The 21326-nt window shown below is 41.4% G+C and overlaps 2 protein-coding genes across 2 annotated transcripts in view; both read left to right on the forward strand.

The window, feature by feature from the left end:
- Positions 1-53: 53 nt before the first annotated feature.
- HIKESHI (heat shock protein nuclear import factor hikeshi) lies at positions 54-6683 on the forward strand. The gene is made up of 5 exons (XM_026680483.2): positions 54-1242; positions 3737-3974; positions 4609-4760; positions 5282-5400; positions 6438-6683. Exons 1-5 carry the CDS (start codon positions 1213-1215, stop codon positions 6490-6492), a joined length of 594 nt encoding a protein of 197 aa, XP_026536268.1. The 5' UTR covers positions 54-1212; the 3' UTR covers positions 6493-6683.
- Positions 6684-10446: 3763 nt separating this feature from the next.
- CCDC81 (coiled-coil domain containing 81) overlaps positions 10447-21326 on the forward strand; it is a 37320-nt gene continuing 26440 nt past the window's right edge. The window contains exons 1-4 of the mRNA XM_026680481.2: positions 10447-10830; positions 15290-15351; positions 17082-17238; positions 20179-20435. Of these exons, the coding sequence (XP_026536266.2) occupies positions 10752-10830; positions 15290-15351; positions 17082-17238; positions 20179-20435 (555 nt within the window). The 5' untranslated portion in view covers positions 10447-10751. The remainder of the gene's footprint in view (positions 10831-15289; positions 15352-17081; positions 17239-20178; positions 20436-21326) is intronic.

The following is a 21326-nucleotide window of genomic DNA, read 5'->3' on the forward strand; positions in this document are numbered from 1 at the left end:
TTACCTTTTTGGCTGTGGATAAAGCAGAACAAGCAGTGTAAACTAGCCGTGTGGTTAGCCCAAATATATCAGAACATTAATTCATTAAAATATTATCTTTATTGCTTAAATTGGGAATTAAATTGAAAAAGACTACAATTTCTAGGTTTTAGGGTAACCTTTTCTAATGCATTTAAGTACAAGTAGTCCTTGATTTAACGGCTACAATTGAGCCCAAAATTTCCACTGTTAAACAAGACAGTTAAGTGAATTTTGACTTGTTTTACAACCTTTCTCACCACAGTTGTTAAGCAAATCACTGCAGTTGTTAAATAAATCATGCAGTCATTAAGGGAATCTGGCTTCCCCCATTGCCTTTGCCTTTTGGAAGGTTACAAATGGCGATGACGTGAGGACACTAACTCATAAGTGCCTGAATTTTAGTCATGTGATGATGGGGATGCTGCCATGGCAAGAAGTGAAAACCCTTGATAAGTCAATGTTTTTTTCAGTGCCATTGTAACTCCAAATGGTCACTAAAATGAATGGTTGTACGTCGAGGATACCATAGATGTTATGATCTTTTTACACAAACCCTATCTTCATTTTGCTTCAGGAGAATGAACAAACAAATGGATCAGTAGGTCTGCTTTTTGACAGCCTGCTTTCACTGAGGCAGAAATATTTTAATGGGACAGGAAAAACATGGGTAAATGTGGAGACTTCAATGTTGATGCTTTTTGTGCACCTAAAGAATTCTGCGAAATCTGGAAGCTTGTGCATTCCCTTGAGAGTAGAAAGGGGGATAAACCTGCATTCCGTAAGTTTCTTCTCCACGAAGGAAGAGCTACAACTCCCAAGTCGAAGCTTAAAAGCAAAATAGTTTTACAAAGCAACTTCATATCGTTATATTCGTGCGCGCACGCATCCTTAACCGTAGCCTGCATTTCCCAATAGACTCTTCGGCCTCCGCTGCGGAGATTTCTGTAGAAACGGACCGACTTGTTCTACCGAGCTGCATCCTGGGACATAAAGTCCTTTTCGCCACCCCCTATGTTTCCACCTATGTTTTTAAAAATTTCCTCTTTCCGCCTGCCCCGGATGTACTTTCTTGGGGCGGAGTGGGGGGGGGGAGGGCGTCACGGAGGGGCCTTGGGGTTTTCGTCCGGGCGGGTTGTAGATATCTAGAAAGGCCACCTCGGAGGACCAAGCCGGGGTGCTGGCGCCGCCGCCATGTTTGGTTGCTTGGTTGCGGGGAGGCTGGTGAGTGGCTCCCGCCCGTGGCCGCGGGGGATGGAGTGGGCGGGCTCCTTGGCCTGGATCTCCATGGCAACGAAGGGGAGGGGGAGAGGAGAAGAAGAAGAGGTGACTATGGAAACGAGAGGGCCGGCTGGCCCTTTGGGGTTTCTATGGTGAGCGATGTGCGGGGTGACTCTAGGCACCGCCTCCTGCGGTTTGCGGCTCGAGGGTACGGCGAGGCGCCGATCCGATGTCTTGAAACTACAACTCCCATCACCCCTTGAGCAGCCGAGGCTATTGTGGGTTGGTGGGAGCTGTAGTCCCCAGTGCATCAAATGGTGCCTGAAAGGGTAGACTGGGGGGTGGGTTTGAAGTGTTGTGCAACTCGTGACGGGAATTTACAAACTTAAAATTGCATTTATGGAAGTTTTCAACAGACATTATGCCTTCCTCAGCTGAGTGTGATTTTTTAAAAAAAAAACAGCTCAAAAGATGCAGCCCCTTATTGTTGTCTATTTCTGAGGGAAAACTTGTACACCGGACATGAGGCTCCTATTTCAAGAAGAAAAAAAAACCTCATTTTATCCTTCTGTGGCTCTCCATGAAGCTGCCTACTTCCTCTCAGCTCTTCCTCTCAGCCTTTTCATAGAGCTACCCGAGTCCAAATTCATCCTTCAGGGATGAATTTTAAAAAATGACATCCTTCACCACTATTTGCACAAGTTATATTGCAAATTGGGGTTTTGCATGAAAGATTGCAGCCCAATATTTGCAATTGGATGTTGGGCTGCAATCTTTCATGCAAAACCTACTTTTTCAAGTTGTGAACCCAATGCTTGCATTCTACTTTAACTAATTTCACTATACAAACCGTGTCTGAACAGCGAATTACAACTTGTGGTCGTTGCAGATGCAGCCATTACTTCCAGTGGCGCTTTCCTCATTCATTTTGATACATTGTATTTTCAGTGGAAATCACTTTTTTTAATGAGTAGGGTTGATTATCTATGGAGATTCTCAGTCATCCAATCATGGTTGTCCCAAAGGTGCTTTTTTTCATGAGGCAACTGGATTGAAGAAACTTTCTTGGATGAAAAGCAAAACATCCTCAAAAGAAAAACAAGTCCAGTTGCCTCTTGAAAAAAGCACCTTTGGCATTAGTCAGACTGATTTATCAGGTGGCTTAGCATGTCAGAGATGCTGAACCTGCTAATCGAGAAGTGTGGTGCTATATATATGGATTCCATTGAGCAGAATGTTCTGTGGAGAAGGCTAGAGCAGGGATGAACCAAATTGCACAAAATGATGCATTGCGATGTGAACCAGTTACCCGTCTAAACATTTGCTCAGGGGGAAAGCGGGTTTCCATTTAATGCTCTACATGGAGCTGCCCTTGAAAATTTATCTAGAAGCTTCAATTGGTTCAAAATATGGCAGCCCACATAGTTATATGCACGTCTAGATATAGAATAGAATAGAATTCTTTATTGGCCAAGTATGATTGGATACACAAGGAATTTGTCTTGGTGTATAGGCTCTCATTGTACATAAAAGAAAAGATACATTCATCAAGAGTCAAGAATCATAAGATACAACACTTAATAATAGTCATAGGGTCCAATAAGCAATCAAACCATACTAGGAAATCGTCAATAAAAATCGTTAGGATACAAGCAACAAGGTTACAGCCATACAGTCATAAGTGGAAGGAGATGGGTGATAGGAAGGATGGGAGGATTAATAGTAATAGTAATGCAGACTTAGTAAATAGTTTGACAGTGTTGAGGGAATTATTCGTTTAGCAGAGTGGTGGCATATGGGGAAAAACTGTCCTTGTGTCTAGTTGTTCTGGTGTGCAGTGCTCTATAGCATCGTTTTGAGGGTAGGAGTTGAAACAGTTTATGTCCGGGATGTGAGGGGCTGTAGAGATTTTCACAGCCCTCTTTTTGACTCATGCAGTATACAGGTCCTCGATGGAAGGCAGGTTGGTAGTAATGTTTTTTCTGTACACATTTGCACATGTATCACCTCTCCTGTGTTGGCTGCCAGTTTGCTTCCAGGTCCAATTCAAGATGCTGTTTTTTTTAATCTTTAAAGCCCTTCATAGTTTTGGGTTGGGTTATTTCAAGGACCATCTTTTCCCAACTACATCTACCTGACCCACCAGAGCAGGGAGGATTTTACAGGTCCTCTGTTTCAGGGAGGTTGATCAAGTGGGACCAAAAAAAGGGAATCTCCTCTATAGTAGCTCACTCCCTGTGGAACATAACACCTGCGGAAATAAGATGGGAACCCTACCTTGACACCATTTTAAAAGGCCCTGAAGACATGGTTTTGCCAAGTGGCTAAGAGCCCCCAGGGTGATATGGAGCCTATCAAGTGGCTGATTGATTGATTGTTGTCAGAGGATGGGGGGGTTTATGGAGTTTTGTATTAGGGTTTTATTCCTGTAAACGGTTTGGAGTCAACCATGAATTGGGCAGCCACGTACATTTTCTAAACAAACTTCTTTTTACAGGTTCAAACAGTGGCGCAGCAAGTAGCAGAGGACAAATTTGTGTTTAACTTGCCCGACTACGAGAAAATCAATCATGTGGTGGTCTTCATGCTGGGAACTGTGCCCTTTCCGGAGGGTATGGGTGGATCAGTCTACTTCTGCTACCCCGACGAGAATGGTGTGGCCGTGTGGCAGCTCCTTGGGTTTGTCACGAATGACAAACCAAGTGCCATTTTTAAAATTTCTGGTCTAAAATCTGGTAAGAGAGGGGAATACAAGTGTGCATGATCAGAAGAAATATTAGCCTATTTACATCTTGAAATCTGAGACGCAAGAGAGATTCCAAAACTCATTTGTACTTATTCTTCCCTGTACTGTGCTTTTAACTGAAGAAGTTTAAGCCCATTTTAAACCAATCTTTACTATCACAGAGAGGAGTATTTTTCTTTTTCAAACAATGTTTTTATCTCCAGAACCCTGTTCCATGACATAGCTGCGTGAAATTAATTTAGTATCAGCTGCTAGGGTTTAGAATCATGGGCTTGTTATTTGCACTTTTCTATTCTATTTCTATTTTCTATTGAAAACAAATATAAATAATGGATTGCATTTTTTCTCCTATTTTTAAATATTCATCTTTACGGGGACTTTTTAGGTATGCTTCCTGACAGTGAGGTTTATTTTGTTTCAGATAGTTATTTTATAAGAACTGGCTGTTAAGTCGAGAACTACCTGTATTTTAATGTTTCATTGTTCTTTATTTCATACCATTACAGTAACTGATGCGTTTCCCTCCCACACAGTCTTGTGTATATTTGCGGTTACTTCAGAACTGTCCTTGGCGTTGAGAAGCAGACCAATTCTTTAGGGTAGCTGTGATGTGTTCCTTTTAGGTAAAGGCAGTCAGCATCCGTTTGGAGCCATGACTATCCCCCAAATGCCTTCTGTGGCCCAGATTGGGATTTCTGTGGAGCTGCTCGAACTCTTGGCTCAACAGACTCCTATAGCAAGTGCTGCCGTATCGTCAGTCAATTCATTCACAGAGGTAATTGCAAATATAGTTTTCTCTCTCTCAGTAAACAATGTTTTCTAGAAAACTGAAAACTTTCTAGAACAATACCAGAACCTTGGTAGAGCAGAACAGAGCAGAGCAAAGCAGAACAGAACAGAACAGAACAGAATGGAACAATAGAATGTAGAATAGGAAATGGAATGGAACAGAACAGAACAGAATCAAATGGAATAGAATGTAGAGTGGAAAATAGAATGGAATGGAAAGGAACAGAATGGAACAGAACAAAACAGAGCAGAAGATATTTTGAACAAGCATTTTGAGAATAGGGATGGTGTTACCTGTTACTGTTGGTTTTTTACCGTGTATTATTTGGTTTATTATTGTTTTTATTATTGAAAGGTGTTTTGTTTTGTTTTGCTCTTCCTATTAACCATGAGAAGTCCCAATGGCAATGTTCAAATACATTAAAAATTGCTCAATCTGTTCTAAGAATTGCAGTAGAGATGATTCATAGGTTGAAATTGTTAATATGTTTTGATTATTTTTTTCAGTTCACTCAAAAGATGTTGGACAATTTTTATAACTTCGCGTCATCCTTTGCTGTTACTCAGGCCCAAATGAGACCCAATCCATCAGAAGCTTTTATTCCTGCAAATGTAGTTCTGAAATGGTAAGATACAGTTATTTCTTAAGCAGTAGATGTTTTCCCATTCCTGCAACAAACCAGAATAATCATAATTACAGAGTATTAATCTGGTTAATCAAGTTGATGTTTGATCAACTTTAAGTTCTGTATCAGCAAATCTTGAGGTCTTTATTTTTCAGTTCTATTTACTGTTAGGATTGCAGATAGCAAGTATATTGTGACAAGTCACTCCCTCCCTAAGTAAAGGAAAGTAGAATACCTGATATATTTTCCCTTTTTAATAGTGGATATCCTCTTCTGCAGATTTGCACAAATTCATTTAAATTACATATTAGTATTTCTGTCACCAAGGAATGATGATAGGAACTGGATATTTTTTTAGCTTAATAATACCCAGGGGGTTTGCTATTATTATAGCATTATAGCATATTGAGGTTGATTCTGCCAATTGCCAGCAGTTCGATTCTGACTGGCTCAAGGTTGACTCAGCCTTTCATCCTTCCAAGAGTATTGGAAAGCATTATGGGGTGATATATAAGTCTATGTGCTATTGTTATGATATCAGCTTGCCTATGCAGTAGGCAATTGAATTTCAGTGCTGGAGATTAAGAGAAGTCTTAGCAGAAATCTTTTACAGAATAAGAGAATTGGAAGGGACCTTGGAGGTCTTCTAGTCCAATTTCCAGCTCAAGCAGGAAATCCTATGCTATTTCAGACAAATGGTTGTTCAATCTCTTCTTTAAAACCTCCAATGTTGGAGCACCCACAACTTCTGCAGACAAGTTGTTCCACAGATTATTTGTTCTAACTATCTGGAAATTTCTCCTTAGTTCTAGGTTGCTTCTCTCCTTGATTAGTTTCCATCTGTTGTTTCTTGTTCTGCCTTCAGGTGCTTTGGAGAATAGTTTGACCTCCTCTTCTTGGTGGCAGCCCCATAGATATTGGAAAGAGGAATGTTAATTATCCTTAACTTGAGATTGCCGTCAACTGAAACATACAAAATAGTTTTATTATAAAATTTTAATTTATCCACATTTTTTGTTTCTCCCCCTTTCTTTCAGGTACGAGAATTTCCAAAGAAGACTAACTCAAAACCCTTTTTTTTGGAAAACATAATCCCGAGTCAGTTTCTTGGGAGTTCACTCGAACAAGCAGACAGAGCTTAAAAGATGCAATATGCCGAGCCTGCTGAAGGACATCCGGATGAATGCCTAAATTTGAGATGAAGGGAGGAGAAAAATAAAATACCTTAGCTTTTGTAATACTTCTGGGACTTTGATTTAAAATTAAACCTTAATGAGTAATCATTGCAGCATGTCCTGTTTTCAAGTTAAAAAGTATAACCCGGGAAACCTACAATGTGTACAGAAAACATGATCAATAATATTAACAAGAAAAAATATTTTGATTTGGCTTTTTTCCCCCAGACTGAAGTTGTTATGGAACATCTAAGCAACTTAGAACTAAGGAGAAATTTCCTGACAGTTAGAACAATTAATCAGTGGAACTACTTGCCTCCAGAAGTTGTGAATGCTCCAACACTGGAAGTTTTTTTAAAAGATGTTGGATAACCATTTGTCTGAAGTGTAGGGTTTCCTGCCCAGGCAGGGGGTTGGACTAGAAGACCTCCAAGGTCCCTTCCAAATCTGTTATTCTATTCTATTCTATTCTATTCTATTCTATTCTATTCTATTCTATTTGTTTATGCTTTGTATAATAGCTTGTATGACTTCTAGATGTCCTGTTCAGCTAATTCTTCTTACAATAGTTGATTTGATTATTTTGGTTTTCATATTCAGGACAAGTAGTTTCATCAGTGGCCATGACAAACACATATCCTTCTGACTACATATTCCTGATTACAGTAATTCTATCTGAATACTTCACAGGTGGAGTATGGGCCAATGGGACGTCTATCTTACAGCCTGCTCTGAAGGAGTGGCTGATAATATGAGGACTGTCCCATAAATTCTTTCCTCTTTAAGATTGTAGAAAGTTGCAGTTGTTGACTCAACCTGTGGATCAAGATTTCTCCAAGTTTTATTCGTACAATGCAGAAGCCTGATGCGTAATGGCTATTGATTCATTTTTTTGGGAGCAACTAGGAGCCACCTCTAAAAAGCAGTGGGTATTTTTTCTGAGGAGAGGGCATCAAAGTGCCTCTTGATTAGAGGAACAGGGAAACTGATCTTTGCATGAAGGTCACTCTGCCTCTTCAAAAGTGAAGCAGGTTCTAGCTGTTGTCCATAAATCTGGCCTAGCATCTTAAAAGCTATAGAGCAGGGGTGCCCAACCTTGACAACTTAAAGACTTGGGGACTTCAATTCCCAGAATTCCCCAGCCACCATGGAAGCTTTTATGAAGGAGGGAAGGATATCAACAGCAGAAGACTAGATACTGTCCCACTCTTTTATAATCCTTGGGGAAAATTTGTTCCAGCCTCATTTTCAAACCAGCCTCCTGTCCTGCCATGTGTTTGCTCATTGCCGCTTAAGATTTTATTGTGGACGGACTGAATAATGTATTTCTGAATTCTGAACATTAAATTCAGCTGCCTTCAGTGTTGCTTTGAGAGTTATCAATGAAACCTTGCTGTTTCTTTCTTGAAATTCTCGTTCTTTTGGCATACACTCAAATTCATATGTGCAGTTGAGATTCATTGGAAGGTTTCACTAATGTGAGCAGGAGAAAATTCTTGCTAAGTTTTCCCATCTTACTCTTCAGTCCATCCCCCCTCTTTAAAACAGAATATCAGAAGGTAAGATTTAAAAGCCAAGCTGTTATAATCATTTGGGACAGCCCTATTTTTATGTATGGAATAGGCAATCATGAATAAAGATAAATACGCAAGTATTCTTTTTTAAACTGAGTGATGCTGATGGAAGAATATAATTTGAAACCTACAGTGTGATGTCTTCTAACTTTTGCATCTGCAGCATAGGGCTACTCAAAAGTTTAAGTACTTTTTCCAGCAGAACCAAACAATAAAGAGCTTTGCCTGTCTATCTTATCTATCCATCCACCTAATTTTGATACTGTCATCTCATCTGAGCAATTCAAGAGGAGCAAAAATGTAGTGGTCTTAGCTTAATCTTGAATATCTGAATATTTCAAAGAATTTATCCTCATTAATGAAACACACATCAAATTGATTTAAAGAGAGGATGAAACTAGTACATGGAACAAAAACGAATAGGTAAGGTAATTAACAGCTATGAAATTAGTGTTTCTAATTTTAGATTTCTCATATTTTGCTCCACTTCATTTGTCATATAAAGTCTGGGCAAGTTTCCATTTTCTGAAATAATTGTTACCTATTACAATTAATTTATTCATACTGAGTTGATGCATGACTGCCCTCATCTCGTTTCTATTGAAAGAAGACTTGGAAGTTTCAGTTTGTTAGCAACTACCTTTATGTTAAGCTCCATGTTTTCTTGGTAACATAAAAATATAGTGAGAGTGTCAATAATCACAAGAGGCTTTTTTTTTTTTTATTCCAGTTAATTCTTTAGAAGAGAACATCAGCATCTTAGTCTAGGTTTGCTGGTATGTCACAACAGATGGCAACAGCAAGAAAACCTTGGCTAGTCTCAAAAAAATTAAAATGTGGGTTTCATTAATGGATAGAAGACCACTAGGACAAGTGTGTAGATTAAACCAGGAAGTTGAAAAAAACATTCCAGAAAAAACCATCTTCACATTACACTGGGAAATCTACCTTGGCCATGTTCATGATGGGCCAAGGTGGATCAGAATGAGATATTTATTTAGATAGTATATAGGGGCTGCTCATTTTAGATAATTCTGAGTGACTTTTCTTTTAAGACATTATAAATTAGAATCCACACAAGGGGATGCATGATGAAGCCCTAGCTTCCGCTGGCAGAATCAAAACATATCCTAAACAGTGGATTCTCTGGGCTGTAATAAACTTACATTTCACATACTCCATGGTAACTCTCATTTTATGCATGTTTTTTTTATTACCCTGTCATTCAACTAATTAAATCAATGAGCAGGCAAAATGCTGCACTTTAAAAACACACTTTTCATATAAAATCTACCTTGGTTATCCACACAACTGGGGTCAGGAAAACATAACAATTTTAGTTTTTAAGGTACCCCAACACTATCATTTTGGGTTTGTTTTTGCTGCATGGAGCAACACAGCCACACTCCTGTAGTAGTCCCCAATTCAAGCTGTCATCTAGGTCTTCCTAGATGTGAAAACTATTTATTGCCTTTTAATGTTTGCAAGCTGCCCAGAGTAGCTTCTAGGTGAGATGGATGGCAAACAAACAAATTAGATAAATGGAGGGGGGAGAGAGAGAGAGAGAGGGAGGAAGGATAGACAGATACGTGATAGAAAGAGATGATACTGTGGGTATAGATGATAGGATGAAAAATAGAGATAGATGATAGAGTAGATAGGATAGATTAGACTAGATATAGATGATAGATAGGAATATATATATATGCTGTGGACATAAATGATAGGATGTTAAATAGAGATAGATAGATTAGATATAGGTATGATAGATAGATAGATAGATAGATAGATAGATAGATAGATAGATAGATAGATAGATAGATAGATAGATGATAGAGATGATACTGTGGATAGAGATGATAGGATGTTAAATGGAGATAGATGGATGGATGGATGGATGGATGGATGGATGGGTGGGTGGAAGGAGGGAGAGAGGGAGGGGTGGGTGGGTAGGTAGGTGGGTAGGTAGGTAGATAAATGGATAGATGATAGGTAGGTAGAAGATCGATAGATGGGTGGGTGGAGAGAGATGATAGGCAGACAGACAGAAGGAGGGGACAACCAGAAGCAAGGTGGAGAAGCTGCTTTGGAAGACGGGAAGGACCAACTTAGGAACAGATCGCCCTGGAGAACATCCCATCCAGTCCAGCCTTGAAGGGAACGTCTAAAAAACCACGCTGGACAACTTCACACAAATGCCGGGCGAGTAACCCTCGATTGTGACGTCACTCCTGGTAACGAGTGAGGGAAACGCGCGTCCTAGCGACGAGCCCCTCCCCTCCCTTCCATCCGCCCCTCCCCCCGGCGCTGTGAATGTCCTGCGTTTCGCAGAGTTTCTCTCTCTCTCTCTCTCTCTCTCTCTCTCGGCCCTTCTCTCTCCTTCGAGGCTCCTTGCATTGATGGGGAGGAGGAGAGCAAGAGAAGGGAAATGGGGCGAGCTCGCTAAGGCCGTGCTTTAAAAAGAAAATCAAGGAGGACGAAACTTAAGAAGAATGTGACCGCAACTTTTCCCCCACCGCGAATTAAAGGATCCGCTTCGGTGCCTCCATCCCCGCCCGGCTTTTTGACTTCGTTGAGATAAATTTGGGCCGAGGATGCAAAAATGTTGGACATGATCCAAAATGCAATCACCCAGGCGGGCAAGAACCTATTCATAACCCTTCCCAAGCTCACTTCCGAAGGTAAAGTTCATTTAAATTATTGCATTAAAAAAGAAAAAGAAAAAAGAAAATATACTGCAGGGATTTGAATGCCTTTTCTGGGTATATATGTTATATATATATATAAAAAACCTAATTTTTAACTCTCTCGGTATAGAACAGAACACTTTATTGGCCAAGTGTGATTGGACACACAAGGAATTTGTCTTGGTGCAAATGCTCTCAGTGTACATAAAAGAAAAGATACATTTGTCAAGAGTCAAGAATCATCAAGTACAACACTTAATAATAGTCATAGGGTCCAATAAGCAATCAAATCATACTAGGAAACAGTCAATATAAATTGTAAGGATACAAGCAAAAAGTTACAATCATACATTCACAAGTGGAAGCTGATGGGTGATAAGGAGTGAGAGAAGATTAACAGTAATAGCAGTGTAGACTTTGTAAATAGTTGGACAGTGTTGAGGGAATTATTTGTTTAGCAGAGTGATGGCGTTCGGGGGAGAAAAACTGTCCTTGTGTCTAGTTGTTCTGGTGTGCAGTGCTCTATAGCGTCGTTTTAAGGGTAGGAGTTGAAACAGTTTATGTCCTCAACACATTTTCACAGTCCTCTTTTTGACTCGTGCAGTATACAGGTCCTCAATGGAAGGCAGGTTGGTATGACAGGAAGTTTCTGAGAATACGACATGGAAATATTTCTTCAGGTAAAAAGTAAAAACATGCCCTGCTTAAGCCAAGCTTAAGCGAAGGATGAGGTTTGTTCCTTTTCAAAATCTGAAGAAATTGGATGGTGGTTCTAATGGCCAATTAGGGGTTTTCCTGAATGCCATCACTCTGCTAAACAACCAATTCCCACAATACTTAGTGAGACTGTATTACTATTATTTTTCTCATCCTTCCTAGTACCTATCTCTTCCCACTTATGACTATAACCATGTTGCTTGTATCTTTACAATTTATATTTTATTTGTTCCATAGTATGATTTGATTGCTTATTAGTAACCTATGACTATCACTAAACATTGTAGCTTATGATTCTTGATGAATTTATTTTATTTTTTTCGTATGTACACTGAGAGCATATGCACCAAAGACAAATTCCTTGTGTGTCCAATCACAGTTGGCTAATAAAGGATTCTGTTCTGTTTTACTCTACTCTACTCTACTCTACTCTACTCTACTCTACTCTACTCTACTCTACTCTATTCTATTCTATTCTATTACTGGTGCTATAAGTCTTTGATGAAAATTATTAAAATATTTACCTACTTATCTATTTAGCTATTATTACTTTATCTCTTCTGCTAGTTTAATTTTCTTAATTTCTCTCTCCTCTTTCAGTACCTTGAAAAGCAGAGAACTCAGAAAAGTTTGCCTTAGTTTTCCACTAGATGGCAGCAGCAAGCTATTTTGGCTGCTCTCAGAAAAGCTAAGCAGGGTCAGTCCTGGATAATATTGGGTGGGAGACAACAGGGAGATTTCAGGGCTGCAAATTAGACTGCAGGAAGATAAAGGCTTCTCAGTAGATAGCTGCACGCCATACTTACCAGGAGTTGAGTTTAATTTGAAGGAGGGTTTATATATTTTATTAATTTTGTTTATTTGTATCCAGCCTTTATTATCTTTACAAATAACTGAATGTGATGACCCGTAGTCTCTCAAAATAACCCTAAACCCAAAACATATATTAAAGTCCGGTAAGGCCTTCAACTTAATTTCCCTGTTTTATTTGGCACACTTTAAAGTCACAAAAGTAACTAATGAGCCAAACAGAAAACCAAAACAAACCGCATTGATGAGAGTTCTGAAGCAAGCCGAGATAACTAATCATAAACTCCAGGAAAATAACCGAGAAAAGTCCATGGGAAGAACGCCAACAAAGATAAACCTCTTTCAAGCTGGACACTAAATTGACTCCTGCAGTTGCAAATTGCGCGGTTGCAAACTTATATACATAGCTCCCAGCTGCAAGCCACAAGGAGGATCATGGTAATCTCCTCTTGAGTAGACCTTGCTTTTCCCTGATCCTCTCCTCCCTGCGCGACCTAGGATGGATAGGGGATGGGCCTGGATCCTCTTCTGACTGCTCAGCTGGCCTCTACCCTTCCCCAGCCTCCTCCACCACCTCTGGAGCCACACTCCCACTCCCTGTTGGCTGTTCCTCCTCTTCCTCAGAGTCAGTCTCCACCAGGGGCATGACACTAAAGGAGGAGAACACATCTGGCACACCTTCCTCCTCCCATTTTCCTCAACACAGCAACCCTGTAAGGTGTGGTGGGCTGAGAGACAGGGATTGGTCCAAAGTCACTCAGCTGGCTTTCATGGCTAAGGCAGGACATGAACTCTCGGTCTCATGCTTTCTGTAGCCTGGTGCCTTAACCACTATTCCAAACTGTCTTTATTGGGTTTATTGTCACCTTGGTTGCAATCCCAAAACCTCTGGAACACCCCTTGAACACCTTCAGCACTGACAAATTCCACACCAGCCAATTGCAAAAGGTAGCTTTACCTGGAACAGCTAATACACCGTGTAGTGATGCCTTAGACACCATCAAATAAGATCTATCTGAGCCACTGTGGGGCAGTGGTTAGAGTGCAGTACTGCAGGCTACTTCTGCTGCCTGCCTTCCGGCTGCCTGCAATTGGGCAGTTCAAATCCCACCAGGCTCAAGGTTGACTCATTCTTCCAATGTGGTGGGTAAAATGTGGACCCAGATTGTTGGGGGCAATATGCTGACTCTGTAAAACCGCTTAGAGAGGGCTGTAAAGCACCGTGAAGCGGTATATAAGTCTAAAAGTGCTACCTGTCTCAGGTCCTTGAGAAAGGAGTCAAATGCCAAATCCAGTCTAAACATCTGGCTGACTGTGCAATGAACCATAATCATAATGAATATTTGACAATCATTTGATAATATTTTATAATCATAATTGGAGAAAGAAATACAAATTGTTGTGGTTCGCCGGCAGCTGATGCAGACGGCAGAGGTATTGGACAGTGAGGACGAAAGGGAACCAGTCAGGGAGTCTGGTGAGGACTCAGGTGAGGGTCCTGCATCTGATGCAGAGATGGGGCCAGTACTATCTGAGAGTGGGATGCTGCCTTTGGAGCTTTCAGAGTCTGGCAACAGCGAGGCAGAGGAACAAGGGGAGCCTGTTCCCAGTGTGCATGTGCGCAGAGCTGCTAGAAGGCAAGAGCAACTGAAGCAGCAGGAGCGACTTGGGAGTAAGGCTGGGAGGTGATTGCCCATAAGGGATAAAAGCCAGCCCTTGGTGATGTGCTCTTTGCAGGAAGCAAAGAAGTTCATTAGATTCTGATTCCTCGTCGAAGCCCTGTGGAGTCTGGTTTGTCTTTGCTGGAGTTTCTGTCAGCTGATCTTCTAATGAAGTGGACGTCTGTTTACAACTCTGAAAGACATGCTCTTATCTCAGACAATGAGTTTTGGCTGGGAATGCAAATAATTCCCAGCATCACATTAAAAAAGGTTTGCTTTTACACACAGCGTGTGTTTTTCTTAATTTGAACGAAGCCTGGGTCTGAACACAAATAGAAGTACAATAACTGTAGCAAAAGAGAGCAAAGATAGTATCAGTGTAATTGGGTGCCTTGGATGCAATCCCAAAACAACTGACCACTTAAACAGCATCAGGGTTGACAAAATCACTATTGGTCAATTGCAAAAGGCGGCTTTCTTTGGAACAGCTTACCTCCTGTGAGGATTGCAGGGGCTTATTTTTCAGGGTCAGTCCCTGCTGTGTGAAATAATCTCCCTGTGCAGTTGAGATTGTTCCCATATGACTGACCACCTGGAAACTTAAATGACAAATTGTTTCATGCAGTCGGTGGCAATTGAGAAGTAAGAACCAGTGAGAAATTTGGTTGATTGCTGCATTTTTATAATGCTATTTTTGCCATGAATGTTGTCTTGAGTGGTCATTATGTATACAGATAGTCCTGAACTTAGTACAATTCATTTAATAACTGTTCAAAGTTACAACAGCACTGAAAAAAGTAACATGATTATTTTTCACACTTGCGAACGTTGCAGAATCCCCATAGTCACGTGATCAAAATTCGGACGCTTGGCAATTGACTCATATTTATGATGGTTGTAGAGTCCCAGGATCATGTGATCAACTTTTGCGACCTTCTGACAAGCAAAGTCAATGGGGGAGCCGGATTCACTTAACAACCGTGGCAGTGACTCACTTAACAACGGTGGCAAGAAAAATTGTAAAATGGGACAAAACGCAGTTGACAACTGTCTTGCTTAACAACAGAAATTTTGGGCTCAAATGTTGTCATAAGTCGAGGACCCCCTGTACTTATAAACCATCAAGAGTCTGACTGATTGTCATGGATATAAATAAAATCTATCCAGCAATACATCAGTTTAGTGAGCTTCTACGCAGGATTGAGCTTCCTCCTCAATTGTTGTGTAAAAAGTGTGCTCAAAAATATGTGTGCTTTACGTTTCAGATGTTGTTAATATTTGGGACGCCGTTTCTGAGTTTGTTGAGAAGCAACTATCAATGAATAAGGTAGGACTTTTTTTGCAAATTTTTCTACTTGCATTCTTCAGATCTAGGTATGTATTACTTTTGGTTGTATCCTGCCTTTATTATCTTTTACAAATAACTCAAGGCAGCAAAAGTATCCAACATAACTTCTTCCTCCTATTTTCCCCACAACAACAACTCTGTAAGGTAGCCTGGCTTAGAGAACGTGCCTCAAAGTCACGGGCTAGTTTTTATGGCTCAGGTGGGCTTGAAGTCACAATCTCGTTTTCTAGACTGGTGCCTTAACCAAGACTCCAGACATTTTCTTTTATCAAATGTATAGGAAGGCAACACTCTTTTGTTGATAAGATTAGGTGGTGGGGAATTCCATACTCAGAGTTAACTGTGATTGGCTTCCTAGAGAAATAGGAGTTACTAGAGACTAATAGGAAGCCTCATGTATCTTCAAACCAGAGATATGACCACCAATTAAAGACAAACTGAGCATTTATCTCATCTATTTCTCAATTTTTCCTTCCTTCCCTCCCTCCCTCCTTCCCTTTCTCCTTCCCTCCCTCAATCCCAAAAGGAGGGTTCTTTCTTTCTTTCTTTCTTTCTTTCTTTCTTTCTTTCTTTCTTTCTTTCTTTCTTTCTTTCTTTCTTTCCTTCCTTCCTTCCTTCCTTCCTTCCTTCCTTCCTTCCTTCCCTCCCTCCCTCCCTCCCTCCCTCCCTCCCTCCCTCCCTCCCTCCCTCCCTCCCTCCCTCCTTCCTTCCTTCCTTCCTTCCTTCCTTCCTTCCTTCCTTCCTTCCTTCCTTCCTTCCTTCCTTCCTTCCTTCCTTCCTTCCTTCCTTTTTCTTTCTTTCCCACACAGATTTTAAGATCTTCTCTCAGGCGGAAGATAAGGGGTTAAGAGTATAAAAATGCAAACCATGTTAATTCATACCAAAGGCTTGCTTAGTTCATCCATCCCAGGTCTCTCATTCCGAGCAATCAAGATTTTTTTTTTCTTAAAAATATTTCACTTCTATTCAGATTCATCAGTGACTCAGCTTGGGTTACAGTATTAAAATTCTTTTGTTCTAACTGTGATTCAGTGTTCCTCAAGAGTAAGCCTTCCAATTCTATCTATCTTTGTAGCTGCCTGATTCCCAAATGTTACGTTTTCTCTACATTTTCACAACAGAACACTGTTGATATCCTTATTTTGCTGATGTTTATAGGGAACAACACTGGTGTATTGAGTTACATCTGTGCCTAATATAACATTTATAATGTAACTTTCAGCTTGTACTATATGGATAGTCCTTAACTTACAACCACTCATTTAATGGCCATTTAAAGTTACAAAGGCACTGAAAAAAGTGACTTATGACCAGTTTTCACACTTACAACCATTGCAGCATCTCCATGATCACATGATCAAAATTGGGGTGCTTGGCAACTGACTTGTATTTATGATGACAGTTGCAGTGTCCTGGGGTCACATGATCACCATTTGTAATCTTCTCAGCTGGCTTCCGGCAAGAAAAAAATAAATGGGAAAGCTAGATTTGCTAAATAACTGCGGTGATTCACTTAATGGCAGTGCTTTGCTTAACAACTGTGGCAAGAAAGTTCATAAAATGGGGCAAAATACACCTAACAACTGTCTTGCTTTGCAGCTGAAAGGTTGGGCTCAATTGTTGTAATTCGAGGACTACGCATAACATAGGTTGGGAGCCTTCACCATGTTGCTGTTCCAGCTCTTAACGTAGAGCTCCTTCTTTTGCAGGGTGTCCAAATTCCTGGACTTGGGACCTTCTCCTTCCTTAGAGAGAAACTGCACATTGGCAGCAACAAATCCATCCACCTTCAGCGGCCTGTCTTCCTTCTATCGGAAAAACTTGCCCAGATCCACGGACTAAAATTCAACAAAATACGCATTCCGGGTGAGAAATTCACTTTCAAGGTTTTCTTCTTCCTTCAAATCTAAATCTTTAAATCTCTTCAAAGAAAAAAACAGGAAGTCCAATTGCCTCTTGAAAAAGCACCTTTGGGACAACCATGACTTGGAGGACTGAAAATTTCCATAGACTAGGGATGTCAAACTGGATTTCTTGGAGGGCCGGATCAGCATTGTAGTTCTCCTTCATGGGCCGGAGGGAGGTGGGGGCGGGGGTGGGTGGGGCGGGGGTGCGAGTGGTCCCCCCGGTGCCTCGTTTTCACCCCCATGGACTCCTGAAGCACTCTGGTGGCTGTTTTGGGGTCAGTTTTCAGCCCGTTTTTCAGCCCATTTTCAACCAGTTTTGGGCCCATTTGGGGGCCTGTTTCAGCTCATTCTTCGGGCTGTTTTAGGGCCATTTTCAGCCTGTATTTCAGCTTGTTTTCAGCCAGTTTTTTCACCCATTTTTGGGCGGTGTTTGGCCTGTTTTCAGCCAGTTTTGGGGCTGTTTATCAGCCTGTTTTGGGGCCCATTTTTCACCCTGCTTTTGGGGCAATCTTCAGCCCGTTTTTAGGCTATTTTCTGACTTGTTTTCAGGCCATTTTCGGCCGGCAGAGTGTTGCAGGAGGCCATGGAGGGTGAAAACGAGGCATGAGGGGCCCTGCCATTTTAGTTGCCAGAGGTAACTGACCAGAGAGCTGGTCCTTTGATATTTCCAGGCCGACCCCACAGGCTGGATTTAAGCACCCTGCAGGCCAGATCTGGCCCATGGACCTTGAGTTTCACACCCCTGCCATAGACATTCAAATCCAAACTCTTTGCTTTATGCAATCCAGTTAATCACCGAACAATATAAATCATTTAAAAAGGATTATTTATTTATTATATCAGCCTGTTGTCTAGGTTACGGTTCCTTTTTCTGTCTCCCAAGGTCATTCCTCCATACCATTATGGTTATTAATTGACTGGATCCCTCTGCCACCTCCCTCTGCCACCAGCACAAGCTCTAAGTGTCCGTTACAATATTTAAATTTAGTAGCTCGAACAGCGGAGTGGTATGATGAATCAGAACATGCAGTTGTAGCTGATTGGTCGGAGAGAAAGAGCTGTCTCCTGCGTGAGGCAATCTATGCTGTGATTGGTTGTTGTGGGTAAAAGAGGGAGTGTCCTTGTTTCCCGCCTTTTTCTCCTGTGTGCTCTATAATTTACCTCACAATGATTTTCCTGTGGGGATTTATTTTATGCTTCTGTTTGCCTTGACTATCTTGACTGACTTAAATATAGCTGTAAATATATTTATTTATATAAAACTACAAGTTCGTTTCAGCATCAATGACTTCATGTGGATACCTGCTGCGCAATTGCCTGACAGTATCTATGGAGATTCTCAATCATCCAGATCATAGTTGTCTCAAAGTTGCTTTTTCTAAAGGGAGCTGGATTGGTTTTTCTTTTTCTTTTTTGAGGAACAAAAAAGAAGCTTCATCCAAGAAGCTTCATCCAAGAAGCTTCATCCGTTGTGATGGTGGGGGGATGGAAGGATAAGTATCCTTCAACACACACACACACCCATCATCACAACGGATGAAGCTTCTTGGATAAAAAGTGAAAAATGGATAAAAAATGAAACATTGTTCCTCAAAAAACAGTCGTTGCCTTTTGAAAATAACACCTTCGACACAGGCTTAGACTGCTTACAAGCTTGGTCCCAGAACTACTACTGGATCATCCTCCAATATCAAATGTGGTGTTGGTATATTTATGATGTCAGCTGCCGAAGTATTAAGAGGGTTTCATGATATCTTCTTGTCTGAGTCAAAAACAAGATTCTGTCACGGTTCCATATTCAGAAGCTGGGTAGACTAGACTAGCTGAGAGAAGTGTGTGAACGAACCCTTAATGCTATTATTGTCTACGGAGATTCTAAATCATCCAGGTCATGATTGTCCCAAAGATGCTTTTCCAAAAGGCAGGTGGACTTTCTAGATTCCCCCCCCCCTTGAAAATGTTTCGCTTCCCATCCAAGAAGCTTCTTGGATGAGAAGGGAAATGTTTTCGAGGGGAAAAAAAAAACCAAGAATGCCCATCTGCATTTTAGAAAAGCACCTTTGGGATCTTAATGTTATTCTGCTAACATGTTACCTGTATGTTAACAAGGAGCTGTGGTCGCATATTGCAGCATTGCAGCAAGGGTGGACTGCTGGGGGTTCGCAGGGGTTTGGGAGATCCCCTAGCTAAGTATTCTGTGCAGTTCAAAGAACCCCCAAATCCCACTCCTGGCTGGCAATGCTCACCCTTCCCTGCCCCTCCCAAGAGTCCTCACGTGGCCCCTTTTGGATGCAGGTAAGTGCAGGACGCACGTCAAGGCCTCCCAGAAGTTCGGGAAGGCTGGAAATGGGCCCCTTTATGGCTTCCAGACAGCCTCTGGAGCCTGGAGAGGCCATTTTCACCCTCCCAGAGCCTTAAGGAAAGCCTCAGGAGCCTGGGGAGGGCAAAAATGCCCCCACCATGGTGCTGGAGGCTGACTAGGCCATGCACACTATGGCCACGCCCACCCAGCAACCAGGCAGAGAACCCTTTGCTAAAATTTTCGAAGCCCAGGCTAACTCTGCCTACAGCCTGTAGTTCGATCCTTGAAGGCTTGAGGTTCACTCAGCCTTCCATTCTTCAGAGATTGGTAAAACGAGGACCCAGATTGTTGGGGGCGACAGGCTGACTCTTGTAAACCACCAATAAAGGGCTGTAAAGCATTATAGGGTGATATATAAGTCTAAGTTAGGGGTGTCAAGTGCAGGCCACGCCCATCCCAGATCTGCGAAGGGGGAAAACGTCGTGAAACGTCATGTGACGGCAACGTGACGTGGTGAGTTTGACCCCTGTGGTCTAAGTGCTATTGCTATGTTATCAGCTTGCCTATAGAGTATTTCTCCCTTCTATACCTTCCTAGGTGATATCCCAATTGTCCAGCTGAATTTCATTGTGTTATCCCTGGACAGCCCCTTCAACAGGGAGATGGTGGAAGGATGTGTCCGAGAGACCCTCCTGTCTTTCTCAAGGTCCATTGCCACCAAACAGACGGTCGAGTTCACTTTCAAAGGGATTGGTGTCCTGATTGTCCGAGATAACAAGGTGAAAATGAAGTTTTATAAAGATTTTCTTCACACCATGGACGGAAGCGGGACGCTCTTAAAAGCCCTGACAAATGTAAGTTGGTTAGGCGTTCATTATGTCCTAAGACTAGTTGGCCTATCTTAATAAAAACCTGCTAATGATAAATTCAGCATGACAATGGAACAAAAATAACCAAGTGATAGGTTCAAGCAAATCAGGACCACTCTCTGTCTGAGATGCCTGTATTTGCATTTTTGTAACAATTAAAAAGGTCAAAGTTCCCCTCACACATATGTGCTAGTCATTCCCGGCTCTAGGGGGTGGTGCTCATCTCCGTTACAAAGCCAAAGAGCCAGCGCTGTCCGAAGACGTCTCCGTGGTCATGTGGCCGGCATGACCAAATGCTGAAGGTGCACAGAATGCTGTTACCTTCCCATCAAAATGGTCCCTATTTTTCTACTTGCATTTTTACATGCTTTTGAACTATTAGGTTGGCAGAAGCTGGGACAAGTAACGGGAACTCACTCCGTTACGCAGCACTGGGGATTCAAACCACCGAACTGCTGACCTTTCTGATCGACAAGCTCAGCGTCTTAGCCACTGAGCTACCACGTCCCATTTTTTAACAATTAGGTATAATTGATTACATTAATATATATATTTTAAAAATTGATATAATAAAATATTAAAAAGCACTACGCAATCTAAAACCATCTCTATCTATTGGACCGGATGGAATATGTGCCTACTTCTTAAAAAAGCTATCCACTGCCATAGCCAAACCTCTAAGCATAATCTTTGAAAAATCTTTCAGGACCAGCTCCTTGCCTAACCTATGGTCACAAGCCACAGTCATCCCCATCTTCAAAAAGGGAGACCCAAGCCTAGTTGAAAATTACAGACCAATCTCCTTATGCTGCGTCACCTGTAAAGTCATGGAATCAATTATTAACCAATCCATCATCCTCCACTTAGAGACAAACA

This window comes from Notechis scutatus, chromosome 5, assembly GCF_049901735.1.
Source record: "Notechis scutatus isolate UNSWTSFEM ecotype Mainland chromosome 5, rNotScu1.2, whole genome shotgun sequence".
Lineage (NCBI taxonomy): Eukaryota > Metazoa > Chordata > Lepidosauria > Squamata > Elapidae > Notechis > Notechis scutatus.

Excerpts from the sequence above, each read along its gene's own strand:
- HIKESHI (XM_026680483.2), top strand. The coding sequence starts at position 1,213 with ATGTTTGGTTGCTTGGTTGCGGGGAGGCTG. Across the intron at positions 3,975-4,608 it reads AATTTCTGGTCTAAAATCTG|GTAAAGGCAGTCAGCATCCG; the intron begins GTAAGAGAGGGG and ends TGTTCCTTTTAG. Across the intron at positions 5,401-6,437 it reads GCAAATGTAGTTCTGAAATG|GTACGAGAATTTCCAAAGAA; the intron begins GTAAGATACAGT and ends CCTTTCTTTCAG.